This window comes from Parambassis ranga, chromosome 22 (assembly GCF_900634625.1).
Source record: "Parambassis ranga chromosome 22, fParRan2.1, whole genome shotgun sequence".
Taxonomy (NCBI): Eukaryota; Metazoa; Chordata; class Actinopteri; family Ambassidae; genus Parambassis; species Parambassis ranga.
In genome coordinates, this window is record NC_041042.1 from 1,184,023 (window position 1) to 1,207,993 (window position 23,971).

A 23,971-nucleotide genomic window follows, 5' to 3' on the forward strand; every position below is an offset into this window, starting at 1 on the left:
ACTGCCTCCGGTGGACTCACTGGTGTATGGCGCTCTTTGCTGGGCTGCCTTAAGCACTTTCCCCATTGTGGGACTAATAAAGGTTTCTTAATTAACCAGCTTCATCCTGTAGAGGGCAGTCTACAGCAACCAGCAACACACAGATACACACACACACACACACACACACAGACACACACCCATATACACACACACACACACAGATACAAACACACAGCCAGATACACACAAACACAGATACAAACACACACAGATACACACACACACATATACACACACACACAGATACAAACACACACAAACACAGATACACACACACACAGACACACACACACACACACAGATACACACACATATACACACACACACACAGATACAAACACACACAAACACACAGATACACACACACACAGACACACACACACACACAGATACAAACACACACACACAGAGATACACACACACACACACACACAGAGATACACACACACACACACACACAGACACACACACACATCCAGATACATACACACAGACACACATCCAGATACACACACACAGACACACACACACACACAGACACACACACAGATACATACACACACACACAGATACACACACACACACACACAGACACACACACAGATACATACACACACACACAGATACACACACACACACACACAGATGCATACACACACACACACACAGACACACACAGATACACACACACAGACACAAAGACGCCACAGTTTCCAATAAAAATGTGTTTGGAGGAGAAATGACGGCTGTGACGCTGCTGCAGAAATCAAAGACATTCAACAGTTTATTAATCAATAAAAATCTGATTGATAACACAGGAAGTGATTCTTCTGTCCAGCTGTGCTGCTGATGGAACGTCCTGCTGAGCAAAGACCTCAACATTTTAAATACACACTGCTGCTCGTCTCTGGCTTTAATAACGTAGCTGAACTCTGACCGTTCAAATATTGAAGCTTTGATTAAGACGTGTGTAACTATAATAAAGAGTATTGAACCTACATGGCTGTAAATATATATAAAAACATGTCACCTACACATTTCATACTCACACATTAGTGTTCTCAGAATTCACAATTACACAGATTCGTTTCCTGCCTTCATGTCCTTTTATTGATCACAGCCCCTTTCTGTCAGTGGTACTGATCTGACGGATGATGACGGATCATTGAAACTTTTAAATAGAAGAAAGTGTTCAGAGTCTTTTATGTACACGTACGAGTGGGTACAGTATATACACAGAGTGTGTGTGTGTGTGTGTGTGTGTGTGTGCCCTCAGTTGTTCTCGGTGAAGTCTCGGCAGATGCCTCGGACCAGCGGCGGGATGAACTCGGCGAGGCCGGTGAACTCTCTGGTGAAGAAGGTGTGGCTCTCCTTCGGCTCTGATGACATCGCTCTGAGGTCGTCCATCGGCGCCCACGCCATGCCCACCGAGAAGATGGTGACGCCTGCCAGTGGGCGGAAGAAACACGTGTGACACAAACTGCTGACATGTTAATGGAGCTGAAATGGTGCCACCAGTGGTCACTTGTGGTATTGCACCACACACCTTGTCTCTGTGCAGCTGTCGCCGGGCCTCTGACGTCGTCATACGATTGACCGTCTGTCACCACGATGAGGAAGTTGCGGCCGCGCCCTGCTTGTCTGTTGCAGTGAAATGAGATTATAAATCAGTAAAGTCTTCCGACCACTGAACGCTTCGCCAGCGTTACCTGAACAGGTTCTGCGTGGCGTAGCTGATGGCGGCCCCGGTCGATGTCCCTCCACTCATGTAGGAGATCCTCCTCAGGGCGCTGATGGCGTCCTCTTTGTTGGAGTGCTCGAACAGGCCGAACTCCAGCCTCTGGTCGTAGGTGAACTGCACCGCACCTGCACCACCAACACAGCCAGTCAGCCAGCCAGTCAGCGCCTCAGCCAATCAATGCCCTGCATGCATGTGAAGCTGACCTACGCGGGCGCCCACGTCTGAGATGTCGAAGCTGCGGGCGACACCCGCCAGGAAGTCCAGGACCAGCTGGAAGTTCCCCTCGCCGACGCTGGAGGAGCCGTCGATGAGGAAGCCGACGTTCACCGAGTTGTAGCAGGTTTTACCTGGAAGAAGCACAGAGTCAGTGAGAGGCGGCGTGCGGCGCCGTCAGCTGGCCGCGGGCGTGGCTTACTGCAGAGCAGGCCGTCCAGCGAGCAGAGTCTCTGAGTGAGAGGCCGGACATGTTTGGTGGTGCTGAACCAGCTCGGGATGGAGTAAGTGAAGAAGCCGTTATCTTTACACACCGCCTGCAGGGGGGGGGGTTAAACCAGTTCACATGTCCTGATCTGAACAGATGTGAACACAAACTCATTCTGATTCATGGAAGTCACAAATCTGAAGCTGCACATGAAGCAGACAGACACACACACACACACAGACACACAGACACACACACACAGACAGACACACATACATACACAGACACACACACAGACACACACACACAGACAGACACATATACATACACAGACACACACACAGACACACACAGACACACACACAGACACACACACACAGACACACACACACACACACACACACACACACACACAGACAGACACATATACATACACAGACACACACACAGACACACACAGACACACACACAGACAGGCAGACACACACAGACACACAGACACACACACACACAGACAGACACACATACATACACAGACACACACACAGACACACACACACAGACACACACACACACACACACATACATACACAGACAGGCAGACACACACAGACACACACACAGACACACAGACAGACACACATACATACACAGACACACACACACACACACACACACACACACACACAGACACACACACACACACACACACACACACACACACAGACAGACACATATACATACACAGACACACACACAGACACACACAGACACACACACAGACAGGCAGACACACACAGACACACAGACACACACACACACAGACAGACACACATACATACACAGACACACACACAGACACACACACACAGACACACACACACACACACACATACATACACAGACAGGCAGACACACACAGACACACACACAGACACACAGACAGACACACATACATACACAGACACACACACAGACACACACACACACACATACATACACAGACAGGCAGACACACACAGACACACACACACACACAGACAGACACACATACATACACAGACACACACACAGACACACACACACAGACACATATACATACACAGACACACACACAGACACACACAGACACACACACAGACAGGCAGACACACACACACACAGACAGGCAGACACACACACACACACACACACAGACAGACACACACACACAGACACACAGCTGGGTGTTTGCACCTTTTTCATGAAGTCTTTGTCCCGCACCATGCCCAGCTCTTCAGGTGCCGGCTTGGCCACAGACACCAAGAACACGTTGATGCCGGACTCTCTGGCCAACATGGCCGCCTGGTCCAGGTCGTCAGACGGCCAGCCGTCAACCAGCACCACCATCACCCGGGGGTGACCCCGCCTCCCCCCCTTCTCCTGGTTGAAGAAGGTCTCTGCTGTGTGCATGATGGCTTTACCTGAGGAGGAGGACACAACACAAGATCGTGTGTCCTCTGTGTACTAAAACGTGTGTGTGTGTGGCTGTGTGTGTCTGTGTGTGTCTGTACATGTGTGTGTGTGTCACCTGTGTTGGTGTCTCCTCCCAGGTAGGCCAACTCCTTGATGGCGAACAGCAGCTCTTTGGGCTGAGTGTAGTTAGTCAGGAGGAACTCGGTCTTGGGAACATCACTACTCACACACACACACACACACACACACACACACACATTTGTATTATTATTATTATTATTATATTCACTTCATAGTCCGGTAGTCCAGCACCCACCTGGCCTGTATCAGGCCCATATGAGGCCCTGTTTGTCCCACTCTCAACATGGCCGCCAGTTTGGCTACAAAGTTCTTCTGCAGGTTGAACCTGCGCTGCCCGATGTTGTTGCTGCTGTCGATCACCATGGCGATGTCCATCTGACAATCTACAGACACAGATCAGCACGTTGTTCAGATTACAGAGGCTGTGCTGACCCTGCAGAGCGCCGTCTACCTTTGTTTCCACCGGTCAGAGCCTTCTTCACTGACGGCTTCTTCAGCAGCTTCTTCACTGCAAAACACACACACACGTGTCTGTGTGAGGACCTGACAGTGACAGTGTGTCATCACCTGAGGCCCAGGTTTCAGTGTGTGTGTGTGTGTGTGTGTGTGTGTGTGTGTCACCTGGGGGTCCAGCTGCAGGCAGAGCGGTGGTGCTGGTCTCACTGGTCAGCTCCAGCGGAGCGTTAACAGGTTCTGGTGACACACAGTGAGTTATTATAGAAGAAGAGAAGTGTGTGTCTGTCTGAACGACATCAAACAGCTCCACCTACTGGTGAGGCTGAAGGAGGACGTCCAGTGAGACAGGGCCTGTGAGTGGATGCCGTGGGCGTACGAGCTCAAGTAGTTGTGTCGTCCCTGCAGCTTATGGACCCTGATGGGGCCCCCGGATGGCCCCAGGATCCCCCTGCAGGGGCCAAACAAAGTCCCAGCAAACATCAAACTTTGACAATAACAACAAATAAAAGGAAAAATAAAAAGTCTGAAGACAGGACAGGAAGTTAACGATGCAAAGGAGAGAGAGAGAAAACAGCAGATATCTGTGAGGGACTGAAGGGGGACTGAAGGGGCAGAGCGGCCTCCTTCAGTTCTGCCTCTTGGCCCCTGGAGGCCCTCAGCAGAGGCAGGAGGGGGTCATCCAGGGTTGAGAGCTTAATCCCTGATTCCTGCACATTCCTTCATGGTGCTGGTGTTTTGGTTCAGCAGGACTCACAGTGCTCACTGTTATGTCAGCAGAGTCTGATCCACGTGCCTGAAAACCTACATCCAGGAAGAGAAACCCTCCACCCACCTCCACCCACCTCCACCTTCACAGAGGCCCCTCCTGCACTGGGCAGCGTCCGATAATACCCATAAAAAACCCATAAAATAAACATGAAAATATTGATCACAGTCACATAAGAGAGGAGAACCTGTGTACGGCGGCTCCACAGACGGATGAGACGGCGGCGTACACTCCCGTCCCAAACACCGTCATCCTCCACTGCGCGCAGTCCGGAGGACATAAAACCACCAAACCGTCCTCCATCAGGTCGGCTCCACGGGTCACGCAGGTGACCGGGTGCAGCACTGAGCAGGAAATAATGAACAAATAAACAAACAAATACATTAGCAAACAGTTGAAGAGAAATAATAAAAGGTAATATCTAAAAAAAGATTGAAGAAACGATTAGAACCAAAGAAAAAAACATGAAAATACTTAACAAAATAAAAACATTTGAAAAGTACAGTTCTAATAAAACTAAATGTAAACATCATTTATTTTTTCCTTTTAAAATATTAGTCCTGAAAAAAACTTTCAAACTCTGGATGCTATGGAATTTTGCCGTTGCCGTGGCAACAAAGTCATCAACTGGTTCACAGTTACAAAAATAACCAGATCACCTTTCACAATAATAAAATAACTCTGACAGTGGGAACGCAGCGCTGAGAGGAGCGTTACTGTCACCAGGCAGAAAAACAAACATCTGGTCTGTCTGTCGGAGCACCGGCGGCTCATTTAATCCTCATTTATATGATTCAGGCTGAAGATCCACAACAAGCAGCAGCACCCGCAGAGGACGGGTGTGTTTATCATAAGTACTGCTACAGCCTGCTGTGAGCAGAGCGGCCTGTAGGGGGCGCGAGCCGCTTCAGACTAACCCTCCTCCTCTGTTTTTGGCCTCAGTTTGAGTTCATTCCTTCAGATCAGTCTGCACACACACACACACACACAGACACACACACACACACCCTGCATCAGTAACACAGTACAGCAGCGGGTCCTCAGGTGGCAGCACAGACCAGCTCTCCACAGACGTGTCTCATGTAAAATGGATCCAGCACAGCTGAAGCATCGCTACTGTTGGTTATAGTTTGTTTTATTGTTATTGATATGAATAAAGACGTGAACTCACCGGTGGATCCTGACACGACCTGTGAGGAGATCAGGAAGAAAAGGCCTGAAGGAGAAGAGACAGAGGTCAGAGGCAGGAAAGAACCAGGACCAGGAGCAGAGGAGGAGATGGTACCTGTCAGAGGCAGCAGGACGGGCAGCGCAGGCATCTCTGCACCTGAAACACAGCAAACACTCCTCTGAAGCTCCCAGTCACAGAGACAGCCTGGTCAGCTGCTGGAGGACAGCCAGCCCTCCAACCACAGCGCCCTGACAGCCAGAAACCCCCCCCCCCCCCCCCCCCTGGAGGTGGAGCGGACTTCACCGGACACCTGCTTCAGTCAGCAGCTAACAGATGATCACATCAACCAATCACAGCTCGGGTCGATCAATGAGCCGCAGTTCAAAGTGAGCAGACACTGAACTAAATCAGAGTGATGCCTCATCCACCAGCTACTGAGAGTAAAGCAGCTGACCAGAGACAGTCAGTAAGCAGCATGCAAATCAGTCACATCCAAACCAACCAGTACACATAATAAACTACACTCAACCAGCTGAACACTAAAACCCAGCAGGTGATACAGGCAGTAAACCAGTCAGCAGGAAGCTCTTACTGACTGTTTCTCCAGCAGACGGCTCGGATTATTCCCTGGAAGAAGAAGCAGCAGGCGGGAAGCTGGCGATGCTGAGCTGGTGATCGCCTGGCGAGAGAGCGGCAGCCCCTTAAATAAGCTCCCTGTCTCACACACACACACACACACACACACCTTTCTGTGGTGACATCAGAGGGGGAGGAGGGAGGGTCACCCTGACAGAGAGAGAGAGAGAGAGAGAGATGAGTTCCCTGACAGAATAAAGTTTATTCAAATTGTGTAAGATCAGTAACACACTGACAAAAGCTGCAATCAAACAGCAGCATCAAACTCTGCAGTTCCTCAAAAGTCCACTGGAGGCAGTGCCCACAGACCTCCATGTTAAAGAGTCCAACTGTCTCCCAGACATCAACATGTGTGCAGCCTGAAGCAAAGACTGCTCCGTCCTGTTTCACTATAAGTCTGGATCCTGGTCCTGGTCCTGGTCCTGGTCCTGCTCGCTGCTCGGTCAGCTGTCGATTCGTTTTGTCTTCTTGATAAATCGGTGAAGACGAGCTGTGAGCGCGGTCAGCTGACCTGACACAAAACACAAAGGACGAGGAGGATCACACAGGTCGCACACATCACCTGCTGTCCCTGAACACGTCAGCCTCGGGCTGGATTTAAGAGCAAATATCGTTTTTTATGCAGATGATACAGTTGTCTCACACTTGGACTATTTCCCCTTTAATTAAACCATTGAAAGCTTTTTGTGCAGTTTCAGCCGGTTTAGATGGATTTCTGGAATCAACATTTTAAAATAAAGAACTTTTAGGTGAAGTTGTGATTTTTCTTGACCGAAACTCTTTTGACAGAATTGCTAAATATGAAGCCAGTCTCATGGGGCCGTGTGAATGAAAGACCTGTTTGCACCTCCAGTGAAGGAAGGCAGAACAAAGTCCGGTCGTTTTTCCGTCGTGTGCTGCCGGCTCGTAGCCGCAGGACTCTTCATGTTAGCCTGGTTCCGTCGCCCCCGAGGCTCTGCCTGTTGTCGGGCCGGGCGGAGTTCAGGGTGGACTCGGTAGTGTTACCTGTGTGCAGGTGGACAGGCGGAGCCGGCAGCAGCCGTCAGGAATTCAGCTTGGCCAGCTCCCAGCATGCAGCTGTAAAATGAGAAGGGCGGAATGTTTGAGAGAGGAATGTAACCGGAGGAAAGGTGAAGGCTCTCAGACTCATGCAGGTTTGAGTAAAAACAGAGCGTGGACAGACAGACGTGAGGCGGGACTGAGTGATGGAGGCATCACACGGTGTCAGGGGGGGACAGGTTTCTGGACGTCAGGGCGTATTTTTCTGTCTGTTCTTGGGCCTGATTAAAGGTTCTGCTTCATGTGATGGAAGCTTCAGTCACAACAGTCCTGTTGCCAGGCAGATTTCTGGGCGATCAGAACGATCCGCAGCTCAGACCTGCTGACGTATGACAATATCATTTTTATCTAAAACAAACCCGAATACTGCAGCTCATGAGTGGAAAGTTCAGCTAGCATCCAAGCTAATGCTAATCTGATTCCATCATGGAGGTCATCCAGGAAACTGTAAAGGACATGTGATTTCCAAAGAAACTCAGCAGCTGATTGGATGAACCATCCGTCACTCCCCGTCACAGGTCATCAGATCAACGAGGAAACACTGCTGCTGAGGAGATTTGAATGCTATCTGCTAACAGTTAGCATGTCTGCAGAGGATTCTGTCGTCTTCATGAACACAGAGGACAGTGAACTAACCGCAGCGAGGAAGGAGGCGGTCCCGTTCGGACCCTCCTCCTCCTCCTCCTCCTCCTCCTGGATGTAATGGTCTGAATAACTCACCTGCTTTAAAGGACCTGGCCTGTTTTCCGGGTGAGATGCAGCTTCCAGCAGAAAAACGCAGCCGACACCTGATCCATGTGTGTTAGAGTGCTGCGGAACAAACGGGTCTTTGTGTGGACCTCCATGTTTTCTGTGTCCTCCTAACACTGATGTTACTGTGAGACATCGGGACAGGACGACAGATTCGAACATTTACACGCTTCAAATGAAACATCTGATGGTCAGCTGAGGTCACGACAGGAAGTGGACGCCAGCCAATCAGATCTAAAAAAAAAAGGTAACATGATGATGTGTGATATCAGATCTGTGGGTCAACAAAAAAAATTAAAACTGGGTCGAGTCAGACCAGGGAGTGGACTAGCCTGGACAACAAAGAGCATCATGGGAACCTGACAGACCTCAGGTCTCCTGTGGGTGTGACTGAAACACCAAACGCCACAATAAGTCCAGAAATGATGAAACGATGTGAGAAATTTCAGCTGCAGTTCCGATAGTGTCCACTAGAGACCACAGACTGTGTTGAAGTGAATGGAACCTGCAGAAACACTTCCTGAAGTAGAAATATCATGTTGTAATGAAGACATCTGCCCGTAGGAGGCGCTGCAGAGTCCTTTAATCCACTCCTAATTAAAGCCCAGTGCTCTGCGTGCTGATGTTCAGGTTTAACAGCCTGGAATAAGAACATTACGGTCAGGGAGAGTTTCTGGAAATCTCCTCACACAGGAGATACAAACTGGACCCGCCGCCTGCAGGCTGCTGACAGTCACGAGGAACACCAGGAATACTGTGTGCGTGTGGACATGCATGACTGCTCCGAGCGTGGTCAAACACATGCACAGGTGTGTGTGTGTGTGTGTGGTGACAGACACAGACCCACTCGGACCCACACAGACCTGCACAGACCCACACAGACCTGCACAGACCCACTCTGACCCACACAGACCCACTCTGACCCACACAGACCTGCACAGGTGAAGAGCTCAGCATGTGAAGAAGCTGAAGTTCATTCATCAGCAGCTTCCAATAAAGCATCTGACGCCTTCACATTCTTTGAAAAAGAGACTGAAGACTGCCGAGAGCTACAGAGCTTTGTTCATCTGCTCTGGACCTCCTCATTATTTCAGCTTACACCTCATTAAACCACCATAACAGAGTCGACATCACTGACACTGAGCCGGGATTACCTCTGAGAGAGAGAGAGAGAGACGTTTCTGTGGATTCAGTATTAGCAGTGATGGCTGTGTCCTCACAGGAATAGAGTGAGTGTGCATGTGGGCGGGTGGTCTCTGCAGTAGGAATAATAAAAACAGAAGCACGTGGAGCTTCACACTGAGCAGAACTCGAGGCAAACTGGTGAAGCTCCTCCAACAGGCCGAGGCTCCGTCATGTTTAACTTTCACACCACCTCCCAGAGCTGCTCCAAGGCCCGATCTGCTGACTGCGAGGCCATGTGAGTACTTGTGGCGTACCCCAAGGTTCTCTCCTAGGTCCCACACTTTTTACTCTTTAACCCTTTGTGACATCGAACCAGGTTTATTAGTACCAAGCAGTGTGACAACAGTTCACACTCAGCAGACTCACCATGAGGCTGATCGGGTCTCTCGGTCAGTTTAGTGCCGTCGGCCTGTTAAAAAAAAAAGATGGAGGAAAAACGTGTGACACTCTGAGAGCTTCTAAAGTCGGGTTACAAACAATCATCGACTTTGAATTTATAATCCAAAGCTGGAAAGGTGTGACACACCATAATTCCACCTTAATCCAAAGCTGTAATCTTTATGTTACCATGTCCTTTATTGATGCTGGAGCAGGACATGCTTCCCAACCCAGACCACAGGGTCCCAGCATGTCCTCACTCACACGCTCTCAAGACTAACCCAGGTCCTCACAAGGATGGCCAAACCAGTCTGCACACTTCCAGATTAAAATGCCACGCTGACATAATCCTCGGATGGAGCTCTTTGTTTTTGGTGCCACGGTGCTGGATGAACATGGAGCTGTACCACACTGTGTCGGGCCGCCTTTAAAGTGACGGGTGATGTGTGTGTGTGTGGGTAATACCACAAAGAAGCAGGTGTCCTGCTCCTCCTCTGAGTCCAGAACATGTTCAGCCTGCAGGGAAAAAGACTGTTAATTATATAATGAGGCAGAGAGCCGGACTGAGCCGGACACAGACCTGAATCTGTTCTCCTCGTCTGAGCGTCACAGATACAGACGTGGTTTCATTCTAATTTAATAAGGGAATGTGTCCAGACGCAGGAGAGCCGTCAGAGGCCGGGGCCGAGTTTGAGACTCTTTTATTAGCGGTGAGTGGAAGGAGCAGAAATTACAACAGAGAAGCTTTAGTCCATTTACAGAACAGTCAATAAAAAACAAAGTGGAATCAAGAGTTCAGCCATGAGACAGATTCACAGGTCGTCGGTGTCCTCGTCACTTTTGTCCGAGTTGGGAGAGCTGTGAGGGAGAGAGGAGCAAGAGGAGGTCAACAGTAGGTGGTGATGGACAGGAAGACATGCTGCTGAGGAGGACAGGTGTGTGTTCTCACCTGTTTCATGAACTGAGCAGCGTTGAAGAGTTCACTGCAGCCGTACACGACCTTCTTCCCCTGTTTGGCCTGAAAAGACAGAAGAGCTGAACACTGCTGAGGAGCACCTGCGACATATTTACATACAGTTGCGTCCAACAGATGCAACGCACTTAGTTTTGTTCAGAAATCAGAGCAAGAACCATTCCTGTGGTCCTTGAATGCATCACGTGTGATCTACACGATCTACAAACTAAGATTCAGGTGTTTTACGTCTGAGTTAAAACTAAAAACTAAAAGTCCCGCCCTCAGCAACCGGCAGGAAGCCATGATGGAGGCACACGTCACATGATCAACATTCAGAGAGTATTTAAAGGTCGGGTAGGAGAGTTCACTCTGATGCACTTTCTGTTAAATTAGTGTAACTTCTCTTTACAATCCGACGGCAGTTTCTCATTAAAACGAAGAATATGAATCATCTGAAGCTATAAAACATAAAAACATCATCAATCCTCCGGGTGGACCCTGTAGGAGTATTGGCTGGTTGTCACTCTCTTCCTGCTCTGTGCACCAGAGAGGTACGTGCATGATGGCCGAAGTCACAGACCGCAGCTCGTCTTCAGGTGATGTGCGTCCATGTGATTGGAGGCGTGGCTTCGGGGTGAGCGCCGAGAGAAAGGGGCGTGTGTTTACTTTAAATCTGGCTGACTCTCACTGAGCTTTAAAACTCTCCTCCACTACCTTTAACTGAGCTGCTTTCTAGAGGCAAAGCAGACACTGAATATGTGGCAGGTTCTGCAGTACCTTGGCGTAGTCCACCAGGTTCTGGTACTCGATGTAGTTTCCTCCTCCGACCACAAAGACGATGGCCTGAAACACAGCAGGAGGGCGAACATCAGACCTCGAGGACGCCTATGCAACAAATTACTGCAACGGATTGTTGATCGGTCTGAAGTTCAACATTAAAAAAGATGAACAGCTTGTTTGACTTGTTTTATGACCATCAGACTGAAACGGTTAACTCTGCTGCTCAGTCATGGAAATAAGTCTAGATCCAGTCTGTTCCTGGATCTAATCAATCAGACGCCCCTCCTGAGACGGACTCACCTCCTGAAACGGGTTCTTGTTCCTGGGAATGGAGCTGAAAGAGAAGAGGAGGACAGGATGAAGAGCCGCTCCATCCCTCAGCAGCACAGTGTTTCACTGATCACATGTGATTGATTAGTGATGTGTACCTCTCACTGCCTCGCAGCATCTTTGGGTCAAAGTATCGGTAGTCGTCTGTTTCCTGGAGGGTCAGAAAAAAAACACGTCAGCATGGATTCCACATGTGAAACTACAGGTGAGGGTCTGCCAGGAGCCGAAGACTCCACCGAGCCCTCACTTCCTGTTTCTGTGTCACATGGTCAGCAGGCCAGCAGTGCTGCAGCTCTAATGTTTGCCAAACACTTCCAGACCTGTACGGATTCTTTCATGTGTTAGGCTGTCAGTGTGAGATGCTGCCAAGATGGCAGCCACCAGAAGCTCCGCCCTGAGGGAGCACGCTCACCTGGATGGGGTTCAAAGGTCGCACTGCAAGAATCAGCTTCTGTTTCATCCCTACAGTGTCTAATGCAGAGAACACTCTTTAAACTTTGACAGAGCTGCAGGATCATGAGGAGCTGCAGCAGGCCGCCGCCCCCCGTACCTTTGAGGATTAACATTCACCGTCAGACTCTGCGGCACGAATTCCTCCCAAACGTAACCCCAACATGCAACAGGAACAACATTCACACACTGAGGACAATCTGATAGAGGGAGAATGTGCTCTTCTGTTTCTTTCATCTTCATCCCAGTCTCCCACAACAACGGGACCTTTGTTGGTCGCCTGTAACTCCAGACGCTGAGAAACCTCTGCTGTGTGTGTGTGTGACTCTGAGGACCCGTGTGAGTGGCTGCAGAGGGATGTTTGAGGGTTCAGAGTGTTTTAGGGTTCACTTAAGTGTCTGTGTGATCTGAGGAGGTACCACAAAAAAATCCAGTCTTGGTTCATTGTGTTAAAAGTGTGTCGACGGGTTCACGTGTGTTCACATGTGAGTAATATGATCTGCACTTCCCCTACACACAGTGAAGTGATCACAAGTGTGTGATCAATAAGACACCGTATGTTTAATCTGCTGTGATTACACAGTTCCTGACAAATGCAGGGCGTCCAGTTCGGTCAGATTGACCGATCCGCTGTGTGGAAGTGGTGTTTTCGTGTTTTCAAACATGTAGCTCTATGCTAGCTTTGATGGAGCTAAAAATAATCCCTTGTTTTTTTGGTACTTTGTCAGAAATGTGTTGACTTGATAAACTCACAGGATGAGACTTCATCTCCATCAGGTTGTCCAGAATCCGGGTGACTGGAAGATTCTGGAAGAGAAGAAGGAATAACGTGACGTATTTATAAAAACTTCCTCCCTGTGTTGTCAGTGAAGTTTATGCTGCTTGGTTTCCATCCACAGAATCTCAGGAATCTTTAAAAACTGGAGGTGTGAACTTGAAACGTCCTCCCAGACCCGAGCCTCATGGTCCGGCTTCAGCTGGGCGCGTCGATATGAGAAAGACAGACACCCCCTCCCTGTGTGTGTGTGTGTGATGATTAATGACATGTCGGGGCCAGTTCATCGTCATCATCATCATGATGATCGCTGCTGTCCAGGAACGCAGACAACGCTCCACATTACACTAGACCTGGACAGCATTACAGAGGACAGGCCGCCATGTTGGACAGAAAGAAGAAAGAAGAAAGACATCTGGCAAACCGTCATGAGGAAGAGAAGGACAACAAAGAGCATGAAAATGAAGACGGAGACAAAGAAGCAGACAGAGTGAAGTGGTGGACTGAGAAACAGGAGAAGAGGACGTCAGAGGAGAAGATGGAGACCAAGTCCAAGCCTTTGATTATCTTTGTTTCCAAACTGAACATTTACATAAGAAGTGTAAAGTGGTAAAAGTACAAAGGAAGTAGCGGTTTAAAGTAACTGAAGTCTTTCATGGTGTTTGTGTCTCACTCACATGCTGTTTGAGCACCAGGTTCTTCACGCCCTCCATGACGAACTGTGAGCCAGTATTCATCACTCTGGAGAAGAGCCTGAGGAGGAGGAGGAGGAGGAGGAAGAGGAGGAGGAGGAGGAAGAGGAGGAGGAGGAGGACAGGGTTAGACTGGTAGTCGAAGTAGAGCAGAGTTTCCAGACAGAATGATCTCAGGCTCCGGAGCGTTAGGAGACACAGAGAGCAGAGCTTTGTATTTGTTCCCTGTATCATCAGCTCAGGTAGCTTCTACACTAAGTGTTTGTGCTTCAGTTGTGGGGTCATATTTCTCAGCTGCTGACAGATTTACTGCAGCTTTATGATGTAAGACATCAGACTTCCACACAGTGTCTGCTGCCGCTGAGACACGTCCAACCCTGAGCTCTACTAAGGGGACACACAGAAATACTGCTGCGAACAGGCTGCTGCGAACAGGCTGCTGTGAACAGGCTGCTGCGAACAGGCTGCTGCGAACAGGCTGCTGTGAACAGGCTGCTGCGAACAGGCTGCTGCGAACAGGCTGCTGCGAACAGGCTGCTGTGAACAGGCTGCTGCGAACAGGCTGCTGCGAACAGGCTGCTGTGAACAGGCTGCTGCGAACAGGCTGCTGTGAACAGGCTGCTGCGAACAGGCTGCTGCGAACAGGCTGCTGTGAACAGGCTGCTGCGAACAGGCTGCTGTGAACAGGCTGCTGCGAACAGGCTGCTGTGAACAGGCTGCTGTGAACAGGCTGCTGTGAACAGGCAACAAAACAGCTTCAGTTCATCATAACAACTGTAATAATAACTGACCCCATGGGTTTGACTCCACTGTTGCCGTAGTTGGCCGGGGTGGCGGCCATTTTGGTAAAGGCCCTGAAAAAGACAGAAAAATGAGAATATAATATAAATATGAATATTCACACACTGCTGCTCACTGACTGTGGTGACAGTGACGGACTTACTTCCACTGTTTGATGTAGTTCAGAGGTGAGAGGTCGCAGCCGGTGTCCGTCAGGGCCTTCTTATACTGCTCCAAGTCAGACTGAAACACAACCACACACAACCACACACAACCACACACAACCACACACCGACACGTTACACAGGGAGGCCTTCCTCACATATTTCATTAGAGCAGGTCCGGGCCGTCACGCTGGTTTCAGCTGTTGTTTCAGAGGCCAAGAAAATCCTAAACATCACCGCACGGACCCGGCAGCACACACACACACACACACACTCCACTCTGCTGCTATTTCCTATGCATTGCTGGTGGAGGTGACGTAGCGGGGATCATCTACACACAGATTCCTCTTCATTAGCCTCCTGACGGGGAGCACAGCGGGGACCGCCGAGACATTACACAACTGCAGAGCCACGTGGGTCCCAAAGTGTCCAACTGAAGGCAGCGCAGAGAAAAGGGTGAGAGGGAGGTCTGAGAGGAGGGAGAGACTTCAAACGGAGGCAGCGGAAGGAGAGACAGACAGAGACAGAGAGAGACAGACAGGAGGCCAGGTCACAGAGGAAGAGGGATGACCAGAGGTGACAGCGAGTGGGGGGGTGTAATCCCACAGTGATCCATCTCTCAGCTGGACCCAAGATGAAAGAGCTCGCCGGGCTCATATTCAGACCCACAGGCCTCACACACACTGTTCACATCACCACATGGACTTCTGCTCAGTCCCAGCCACAAATGACCTGAAACCAAAGCAAACCAAAAAACTGCAGCACCTGGAACGGCCACTAGAGGCTCCGACAGCGAGGCGGTCCCCATGTTTTATACTGGTAGGTCTACAGCAGTGACGGGAGAGATCGTCCCAAATGTTCTTCTTATTTTTTTGCTGTAAATGTATTTTTTACTTTCTACAAGCTGTGAATGTTAATAAAACTTTCTAGAAGGTTTAGCCATCAGTCCTGGCACTCGAGTCTCTGGTGAGTTTTTGTTGAAGCTTTAACGGTTTCTGATGAACGCCAGGGACTCTGTGAGACTTGCTGCTTTCAGATCTTGGCCTGTGTTTCTGATGCTGACTGGTTCTGATCACTCAATGAACAATGGAGACAGATGGTGCACATCAGCAGCTGGAGGCCTCGCCTGAGGCCGTGCAGGTTACTCCTGACTGATGGGGTTCAGGTAGCTGTCAGGGATTCCGGTGTTTGAGCGCCGGAGCTCTGTCAGGAGGTGCTAATGAATAAAACTCCTGCTGGTTTAATCATAACTACCACAGTCTGTGTCATCTCATGAAGGATGAGCCGCGGCTTCTGCCAGACTAAACCTGATCCAGCTGCGGTCTTTTTACAGTGACTCTAAGCAGGTCTCTGTGTTTTGGCTCCTTCGGTCTGGGATTATAAACATATATAATCGTGAAGAGCATCCAGAGCGCAGCTGCTGATCAACACGCTGTGGTTCAGAGGACAAGAGGCTGCACTGAACTTCAAACCATCTGCCCAAACCATCCTCTGCAGCTCGGGGGAACCGTCCTTTGGTCAAACAGGGAACTTTACATCTGATGCTAACTCCTCAGAGGAAAGAAGCCTCCTCTTTTAAAACGAGGAGACATCTCAATGACTCCTGGGATTCAGGAGGACATGGAGCCTCCTGCCAGCGTGGAGGCATAAAGACGCCAAGTCAGGGGTTTGTCACTGAAATAAAAGCAGTTTAAAGTCTGCTGCCTGTGAAACCATCACAGAGGACCAGGACACACCGCGGCGGCGTCATGTCAGAGTCTGCTCAGTCTCTCCTGCTCTGGCTTTCATTTCCTCCTGTCCTTGTTTTGTACTTTGAAGTAAACCACAGAGTCACAGCTCTCATCCATCAGCTCTTATTTTGACACAACTGAGCAGCAGGACAAAAAAAAACGAACCACAAACCGCCACGTCACCGCCGATTCATCCCCGCACTCACACAGCGATACAAGACCTCCTACTGCTAAGGCTCCACACACACACCGATGACGGCCTGTTGACATCCATCAGGGAGGTGGTGTGGTAGGCTCAGATTTTGGCGAGTTTTATGAACACAGAGCCCGACCACAGCTCGGACATGGAGGAGCTTTCATTCTGGCGACGAGTTTTCAGAAGCAGCCAGATAATATCAGTTACACTCAGGTTCTGGTTGTCAGGGACGCATGAAAACATGTTTTGATGACACACATGTGAGCAGGACATTAAATACTTGAGGAACTTGTGTTGTTAAGTGTGTGTGTGTGGTTTTCTGTGTGTGTCTGTGAGTGTGTTACCTCTGACGGCGCCTGCTGGGCGGTGATGTAGTAGATCAGGAAAAGTCTCATTTTGTCCTCGGGGGTTCCAGCTGACAAACACAAACACTTATTATTATAATAATTATTAATACAAGCTTAATAAACCTGCGTTTCCTGTGTGTGTCTGAGTGTGTGTGTGTGTGTGTGCGTACCGTCTGGGTCACCGATGATGTCCATCAGTGACTTGTCTAATGTGGACTTGCTCATCAGTTTCTCTTCGTACTCGAAGTAAACGTCCAGTTTCCGAGTCTGAGGACAAACAGCATCACGTCACGCTCTGCTCTGTGTGAACTGTGTTCTAACATTTAATCCACATTAACAGGTCTGCACCTTGATGTGGTCGAGGACGGCGGTGGCGACGTTGGTGTGCAGGTCGATGAGCCGTTTCTTCTCCAGCAGCTCAGGCAGCGAGCTGCAGGAGACATGAGACACGTGTCCAACACTCACGCTGCTTCACCTTTGACTGCTCTCCCTCACATTTAATCTGTGGAGACTCTACAACAACCAGAGCAGCTAAAACAACATGGCTGTCACTTCCACTTCACAGAGGCGCTGAAGTCTGCGTGCAGACAACAGGCTGTTCGAGTCCAACACGCTACCACAGCTACAGATAAAAACAAAAATGTAATCAGATGTTCTCGAGTTCATGGAAATTCATTCTTTAAAAGCCGACCGACAGGAAACCAAAAACACTCAGAGGAGGTGAAGAACGCCGCGCTGTCCACTGAGCTGATGACAGCAACATTCGATGGAAGACCTCCGGGCCCACAGACCGGATCTTTATCTCTTATCATGCAGGTGTATCACACATATAACACACAAGCAGCAACAAACTGTTCTGACAGCTGAGACTATGAGTGACAGGGCGGGCCGGGCTGCGGCTGTGTTCGGTACCTGACAGCTGAGGTGAGCTTGGCCGTGTTGTCCGACAGCATGCTGATGGCGCCTTCGTCCTCCCCCTCCAGACCCTGCAGACACATCCGCACAGACAGTGAGTCTCAGTTCCACAGTGTTATACTTTCATGTGAGTTTAAACCACACACGGCTGAAGCTTTTTCTCCAGAACTAATTCAGGGACATTTGTGCGATTCTTTTTGTATACTGGTGACAAAAAGCTGGATGAGGCCTTCGAGGCTTGGACATTGTACCAGGAAGTTGTTAAAAGTTGACATTTTTCTCAGCCACTGTCCAACATGAATAAAACCTTATAAAACCTCCTCATCATCAGACTGCGAGTGTCTCACCATGATGCTCTTCAGCCGCTTGACCTCGTCCTCCTGGGCTCGGTACGTGTCCAGCTCCTCCTGAACGGATTCTGCCACCTCTGGGAACGGACTGAAACAAACAGCCAATCACAATTCAACCTCTCTAAACCTGACAAACATTAAACTGCAGATTTACAGGAGGAGAGTCTTCCTGGAGCCTGCAGGTGTTCTGATGTGGGACCGACCTGCCCTTGTGTTTTTGCCAGAACTTGTCGGCGACGGTCAGGTCGTAGGTCTTCCTGCTCTTCTTCTTTGGTCTGGCACCAGCAGGTGACGGCTCCGCCCCTGCACCCTCCTCCATCATCACTCTGTTCAGGTGGAAGTCCTAAAAAAAACCGAGATAAGAATAATTCATCTAAATCCGCCTGTGAGCCTCTGAAACACGCCCCCGCCTGACCCTGAGTGAACAGAAAACCTGATCCAGGACCAGCAGCAGCCCTGACAGCACATCACTACTAATTACAGCGCTGTGACATCAGCTGGAGGCCGACAGGAAACAGATACTGGTCCTCCACACAGTAACCATAATATTAACGTTGTCATGGAAACAAAAGAGGGATGATTTAGCAGCAGGAGGAGGGAGAGTGGGAAGAAGATGAAGAAGAGGAGGAGGAGGAAGAAGGAATGAGGTAAATACCAAAGCTTAAGTTCATTGTCAGACAGTTGATTGACAGCTCACCAGCACATCGTGGATCAGGGCCTGATAGGTCCAGGTGTGGTGAAGAGGCGTGGCCATGTCCACGTTCCGATCTGCAAGGACGAAGAGGGGCCTCTGGAAGCTGCGGAGATGAAAGGAGTTCTGAGAGCACTGCCAGTGAAGGCACACTGCATCATGGGAAACTGAGTCCTGATATTTACACTGTGGCTACAAACCTTTAATGAAAACATCAGTTTAAAACCTTCATTCTTTTGACATTAAACTCCATATTTGACTTTTTATGACATGTCAGAACCAGCAGCCGTGCTGAACCCTGACCTGAACTGTCCGGGGGCCATGCTGTCTCCGGTGAACAGGCTGTTTCTGGCATCTCGCAGGTTCTCACGCAGCTTCTTATCCAGCTTCTACACACGGATTAAAAGCATCAGTATTAACCCTCTGAGCTGAAACACAGACACCATGTTCACTTGAAGCCAACAAGATCGAACAAGATAAAGAATAAATGCTGCTCATTAAGTTCTCAGCCTGAATCATGATGGGACAGATGGCCTCATACCATCTGAAACCAGAGCACCAAACACTGAGACCTCACATCCCCCCAGAGCTCTGCTGAGACCACGACTCAGTTGCCAGGGTGACCGTGTTCCCCTGGTACCTTCTAATACATGTGGCACAGGTTCAGTTCATCTTCCTCAGCTGCTTGTATTGTGACTGACATCTAGTGGAGTATGTGTGAACTACATTAAATCAACATATTAAAGGTCGGGTCGGAGGTTTCATTCTGATGCACTTTATGTTAAATTAGTGTAACTTCTCTTTACAAGTTTTCAAAATCTCCTCCCCTACCTTTAACTTTTAACATTTCACATAAACTCACCACAGCGACCATCTCTGCTGCGTTCCCTCGAGGACAGCGGATGATTGGCACCGCACCTGAGTGACAGCGACACACAGTCTCACCAGACTGAACAGAAATATGTCCAAAACACACACAAGTGTGTCCACTGCAACAGTAACAGTGCGTTTCACTGTGAAACCCAAAGGCGGGTGTGTGGTCCTCACCCAGAGTGACGAAGAAACAGAAGAGGCTGTCCACGATGGTGTCCATGATGGCCTCCATGTCTGTGTCCTGGATGTCTGGTCTGTTTATGGCTGAGACAGACGGACAGAGACAGGCGTCAGGAAAAGGAACACACAAGTGTGTGTGTATGTGTGTGTGTGTGTGTGTTACCGTGGTATGAGATGAGCTCCTTGTTTTGGTGGCAGAGGATGAACATGTCATCTTCCAGAGTGATGAAGTTCAGGTACTGATCAAACACCTGACAGACACACACACACACACACACCTTTACTGTGAATCCAAAGCATCTGATACAAATCAACCATGAGGTGGTGCTTGTGTACTAAAAACAGATAAGTGTAACCGTGGCAACCTTGGTGACTAGGCTGACGGCATTAGCGGCCAGAGCAGCGCTGGCGATGTCCTCCAGTTTACTCCTACTGATGGCAGAGATGAAGTTCAGGTAGTACGACTCGTACAGCTGGTTCCTCAGGTCCTACACACACACACACACACACACACACAGTAAATATTGATTATTACTTAAATACAGCTTGGGGGGGGGGCTGCTAACAAGGAGTTTAGTTACTCTGTGAGGTCACCTGACAAATCCTGTCGATGTTCTCCTCTGTGGGCATGACGAAGTAGATGGCTGGAACGTCTGGAATAGGATCTCTGTCTGAGTGAAGCAGCCTGAACACAGAAACACACACACACGTCCAGCAGGTATTATCAAGAAGAAAAAGAGCTGGAGGAGGGCTGAAAGGCTCGTTAAAAAGCAGGACACTGAACTTTCCAATGGTCCTTCAAAGTACCATGTCTTTATTCTACAAGTTTGAAACCTAAGATCCTCCAGAAACAAAGAGTTCACTCCAACCAGACTCAGTCCAAACATAAAGTCCTGTCCTCCTCAGCAGGACGCCATGATGGAGTCACATGACCAACTCTGACCTGCAGCTTCCTGCAGCTGATCTCTGTCTGAACACCTGAGTGATTCTGCACACACTCTCTGCCTGCTCTCTGCCTGCAGACAGGACGGAGCTGTTTCCCATTCATGCTGGAGACCAATAAGTGATCATCACAGAGGAGGGTCAGACATTAACGTGTGGCTAATGAGTTTCTACAGGGCTTTCTTCGTACAGTGTGTGTGTGAATTTTAAATGTCTTTGGATGTATTTTAAAGTGCTACAAAAACAAGGTTTGGTCTCTTACAGGTGCAGGGTGATGCCCATGTCTCGCAGCTCTTTGACGGACAGCAGCGGGGAGATAATATCTTGGCCAAACCGGTCGTAGATTAACACCTGCAGGCAAGAAAAAAAGAACACAAAGTGGAGGAAAGTTTATTTTGTTCTGCGAGCAGTAAATGGAAATGGAGGGATGGCGTGTCAGCTGCAGTGTGTTGTGATGGCGTGTCAGCTGCAGTGTGTTGTGATGGCGTGTCAGCTGCAGTGTGTTGTGATGGCGTGTTAGCTGCCGGTGCTGCAGTGTGTTGTGATGGCGTGTTAGCTGCAGGCGCTGCAGTGTGTTGTGATGGCGTGTCAGCTGCAGGCGCTGCAGTGCGTTGTGATGGCGTGTCAGCTGCAGTGCGTTGTGATGGCGTGTCAGCTGCAGTGTGTTGTGATGGCGTGTCAGCTGCAGGCGCTGCAGTGCATTGTGATGGCGTGTCAGCTGCAGTGTGTTGTGATGGCGTGTCAGCTGCAGTGTGTTGTGATGGCGTGTTAGCTGCAGTGTGTTGTGATGGCGTGTCAGCTGCAGTGTGTTGTGATGGCGTGTTAGCTGCAGTGTGTTGTGATGGCGTGTCAGCTGCAGGCGCTGCAGTGCGTTGTGATGGCGTGTCAGCTGCAGTGCGTTGTGATGGCGTGTCAGCTGCAGTGCGTTGTGATGGCGTGTCAGCTGCAGTGCGTTGTGATGGCGTGTTAGCTGCAGTGCGTTGTGATGGCGTGTCAGCTGCAGTGTGTTGTGATGGCGTGTCAGCTGCAGTGTGTTGTGATGGCGTGTCAGCTGCAGTGCGTTGTGATGGCGTGTCAGCTGCAGTGTGTTGTGATGGCGTGTCAGCTGCAGTGCGTTGTGATGGCGTGTCAGCTGCAGTGTGTTGTGATGGCGTGTTAGCTGCCGGTGCTGCAGTGTGTTGTGATGGCGTGTTAGCTGCAGGCGCTGCAGTGTGTTGTGATGGCGTGTCAGCTGCAGGCGCTGCAGTGCGTTGTGATGGCGTGTCAGCTGCAGTGCGTTGTGATGGCGTGTCAGCTGCAGTGTGTTGTGATGGCGTGTCAGCTGCAGGCGCTGCAGTGCGTTGTGATGGCGTGTCAGCTGCAGTGCGTTGTGATGGCGTGTTAGCTGCAGTGTGTTGTGATGGCGTGTCAGCTGCAGTGCGTTGTGATGGCGTGTCAGCTGCAGTGTGTTACCTTCCATACTGGCTCTGCTGCTGTGTTCTTCAGAGGAGGAGCGTTGAAGTTCAGCATTCGCTTTAAAGCGACTGCAGGAAAAAACAGAGTTTACTCACAAAGCTCGAAACTTCAACACGCTCATATTTACAGCTACAGTAATGACTGTGACTCATCATCAGCTTTTCAATTTATTATAGGAAGATGCTATTTTTCCTCAGCAAACACCACACTGTGTTTAATATTTGGTGTTTGTGTGAACTGTTTAAATGCTTTTCTGGTTTCTTTACTGAATCTTCCTGGTTTCATTTTTTATTTTTAATATTAGAAGCATTACATGGATACACAGTCTGTTAAATTTCATATTCTTCCATTATATTTACATTTTGAATGGTGTAAATGAATTATTTACATGAGAATAATCTACCTTAATGTTTACATTATCTATAGATATCAGCTGTGTCTGTAAGACTCCGTGTTATCTTTTAGCATGAGTTGTTCCTCCAGCATTAGCAGCCGGCTAGCTTCACCCAGCAAATCTCAGGTTCTTGAGCTAGCTGCGTGGGTAGCTAACAGGCTAACCTGCTAGTTGTTAACTGTTCCGTTAACTAGTTAACCGTCTGGTTGGTGAGTTAACGGGACTGTAAATGGACTTTTCTACAGTGAAACTGAAGCAGTTTAGCGGCTCGACTGGCGGCTAGTTTAGCCTGTAAAGTGGGTTAGTTAGCGGGTCGGAGGCCTGACAGCGCCCGGTAAATCGCTCCGATAAGACGCGGGCCGGTGGAGTTCTCCCCGGCCTGCTACTACCGCGTCCTGCCGCTGAAATTAACGGGTAACGGCGGAAAGAAACCAGATTCACATACCCGTCTGCTTCTCCCGGACAGACGCCGCCATGTTTGATGTTGTTGGTGGTGACGGAGCGAGCGATGACGTGGCAGCACCCCGACGTCAGCTCTCTCTGTCCGGGAGGAGTATAGAGGGAAGAGGTCTCACTCCGCCACTGTTTTCAGGAAACCAACACGAAATACGACGCAAAGAGGGGCGATGTGTAAAGAGGTCTCACTCAGAGACGCTTCCTGCAGAATGTTCAGCTTTTCGTGCTGTAAACTTTATTTTTTACTACAAAACAAAGTTTAAGTTTCTTAAAGTATGAAAACGACAGAAATACAAAGAAGCACAAAACAAAAAGAGTTAAGTAGTTTCTGTGTGCTGCTTCTGTTCAGCACCTCTTGTCAATTTTATTCATTTG

At 49.3% G+C, this 23,971-nt stretch overlaps 2 protein-coding genes across 3 annotated transcripts; both read right to left on the reverse strand.

The window, feature by feature from the left end:
* Positions 1 to 1,031: 1,031 nt before the first annotated feature.
* On the reverse strand, positions 1,032 to 10,147 carry coch (coagulation factor C homolog, cochlin (Limulus polyphemus)). The gene is made up of 15 exons (XM_028395548.1): positions 10,130 to 10,147; positions 6,248 to 6,289; positions 6,134 to 6,178; positions 5,150 to 5,306; positions 4,511 to 4,644; positions 4,362 to 4,433; positions 4,192 to 4,248; positions 3,976 to 4,123; positions 3,775 to 3,878; positions 3,441 to 3,667; positions 2,199 to 2,313; positions 1,987 to 2,130; positions 1,752 to 1,908; positions 1,589 to 1,683; positions 1,032 to 1,487 (listed from the first exon to the last, which is right to left on the reverse strand). Exons 2-15 carry the CDS (start codon positions 6,279 to 6,281, stop codon positions 1,315 to 1,317), a joined length of 1,662 nt encoding a protein of 553 aa, XP_028251349.1. The 5' UTR covers positions 6,282 to 6,289; positions 10,130 to 10,147; the 3' UTR covers positions 1,032 to 1,314.
* A 678-nt stretch (positions 10,148 to 10,825) lies between these two features.
* On the reverse strand, positions 10,826 to 23,716 carry scfd1 (sec1 family domain containing 1). 2 transcript variants are annotated; one of them, XM_028395544.1, is made up of 25 exons: positions 23,586 to 23,716; positions 22,744 to 22,814; positions 21,554 to 21,642; positions 20,944 to 21,034; positions 20,715 to 20,837; positions 20,513 to 20,600; positions 20,344 to 20,433; positions 20,159 to 20,214; positions 19,600 to 19,685; positions 19,303 to 19,402; positions 18,809 to 18,948; positions 18,603 to 18,693; positions 18,253 to 18,326; positions 17,689 to 17,770; positions 17,511 to 17,607; positions 17,338 to 17,408; positions 15,067 to 15,146; positions 14,915 to 14,977; positions 14,109 to 14,184; positions 13,410 to 13,463; positions 12,305 to 12,357; positions 12,177 to 12,210; positions 11,874 to 11,939; positions 11,091 to 11,159; positions 10,826 to 10,999 (listed from the first exon to the last, which is right to left on the reverse strand). In XM_028395544.1, exons 1-25 carry the CDS (start codon positions 23,614 to 23,616, stop codon positions 10,976 to 10,978), a joined length of 1,899 nt encoding a protein of 632 aa, XP_028251345.1. In that variant the 5' UTR covers positions 23,617 to 23,716; the 3' UTR covers positions 10,826 to 10,975. The 2 variants fall into 2 exon arrangements, with proteins under 2 accessions (XP_028251345.1, XP_028251346.1); XM_028395545.1 differs by lacking the exon at positions 13,410 to 13,463.
* Between the last annotated feature and the right edge of the window lie 255 nt (positions 23,717 to 23,971).

Excerpts from the sequence above, each read along its gene's own strand:
- coch (XM_028395548.1), bottom strand. The coding sequence starts at position 6,281 with ATGCCTGCGCTGCCCGTCCTGCTGCCTCTGACAG. Across the intron at positions 3,879-3,975 it reads ATGGGCCTGATACAGGCCAG|TGATGTTCCCAAGACCGAGT; the intron begins GTGGGTGCTGGA and ends GTGTGTGAGTAG. Across the intron at positions 1,909-1,986 it reads AGACGTGGGCGCCCGCGTAG|GTGCGGTGCAGTTCACCTAC; the intron begins GTCAGCTTCACA and ends TTGGTGGTGCAG.
- scfd1 (XM_028395544.1), bottom strand. The coding sequence starts at position 23,616 with ATGGCGGCGTCTGTCCGGGAGAAGCAGACGG. Across the intron at positions 20,434-20,512 it reads GGAGCTCATCTCATACCACG|CCATAAACAGACCAGACATC; the intron begins GTAACACACACA and ends CGTCTGTCTCAG. Across the intron at positions 19,686-20,158 it reads CAGCAGAGATGGTCGCTGTG|AAGCTGGATAAGAAGCTGCG; the intron begins GTGAGTTTATGT and ends ATCCGTGTGTAG.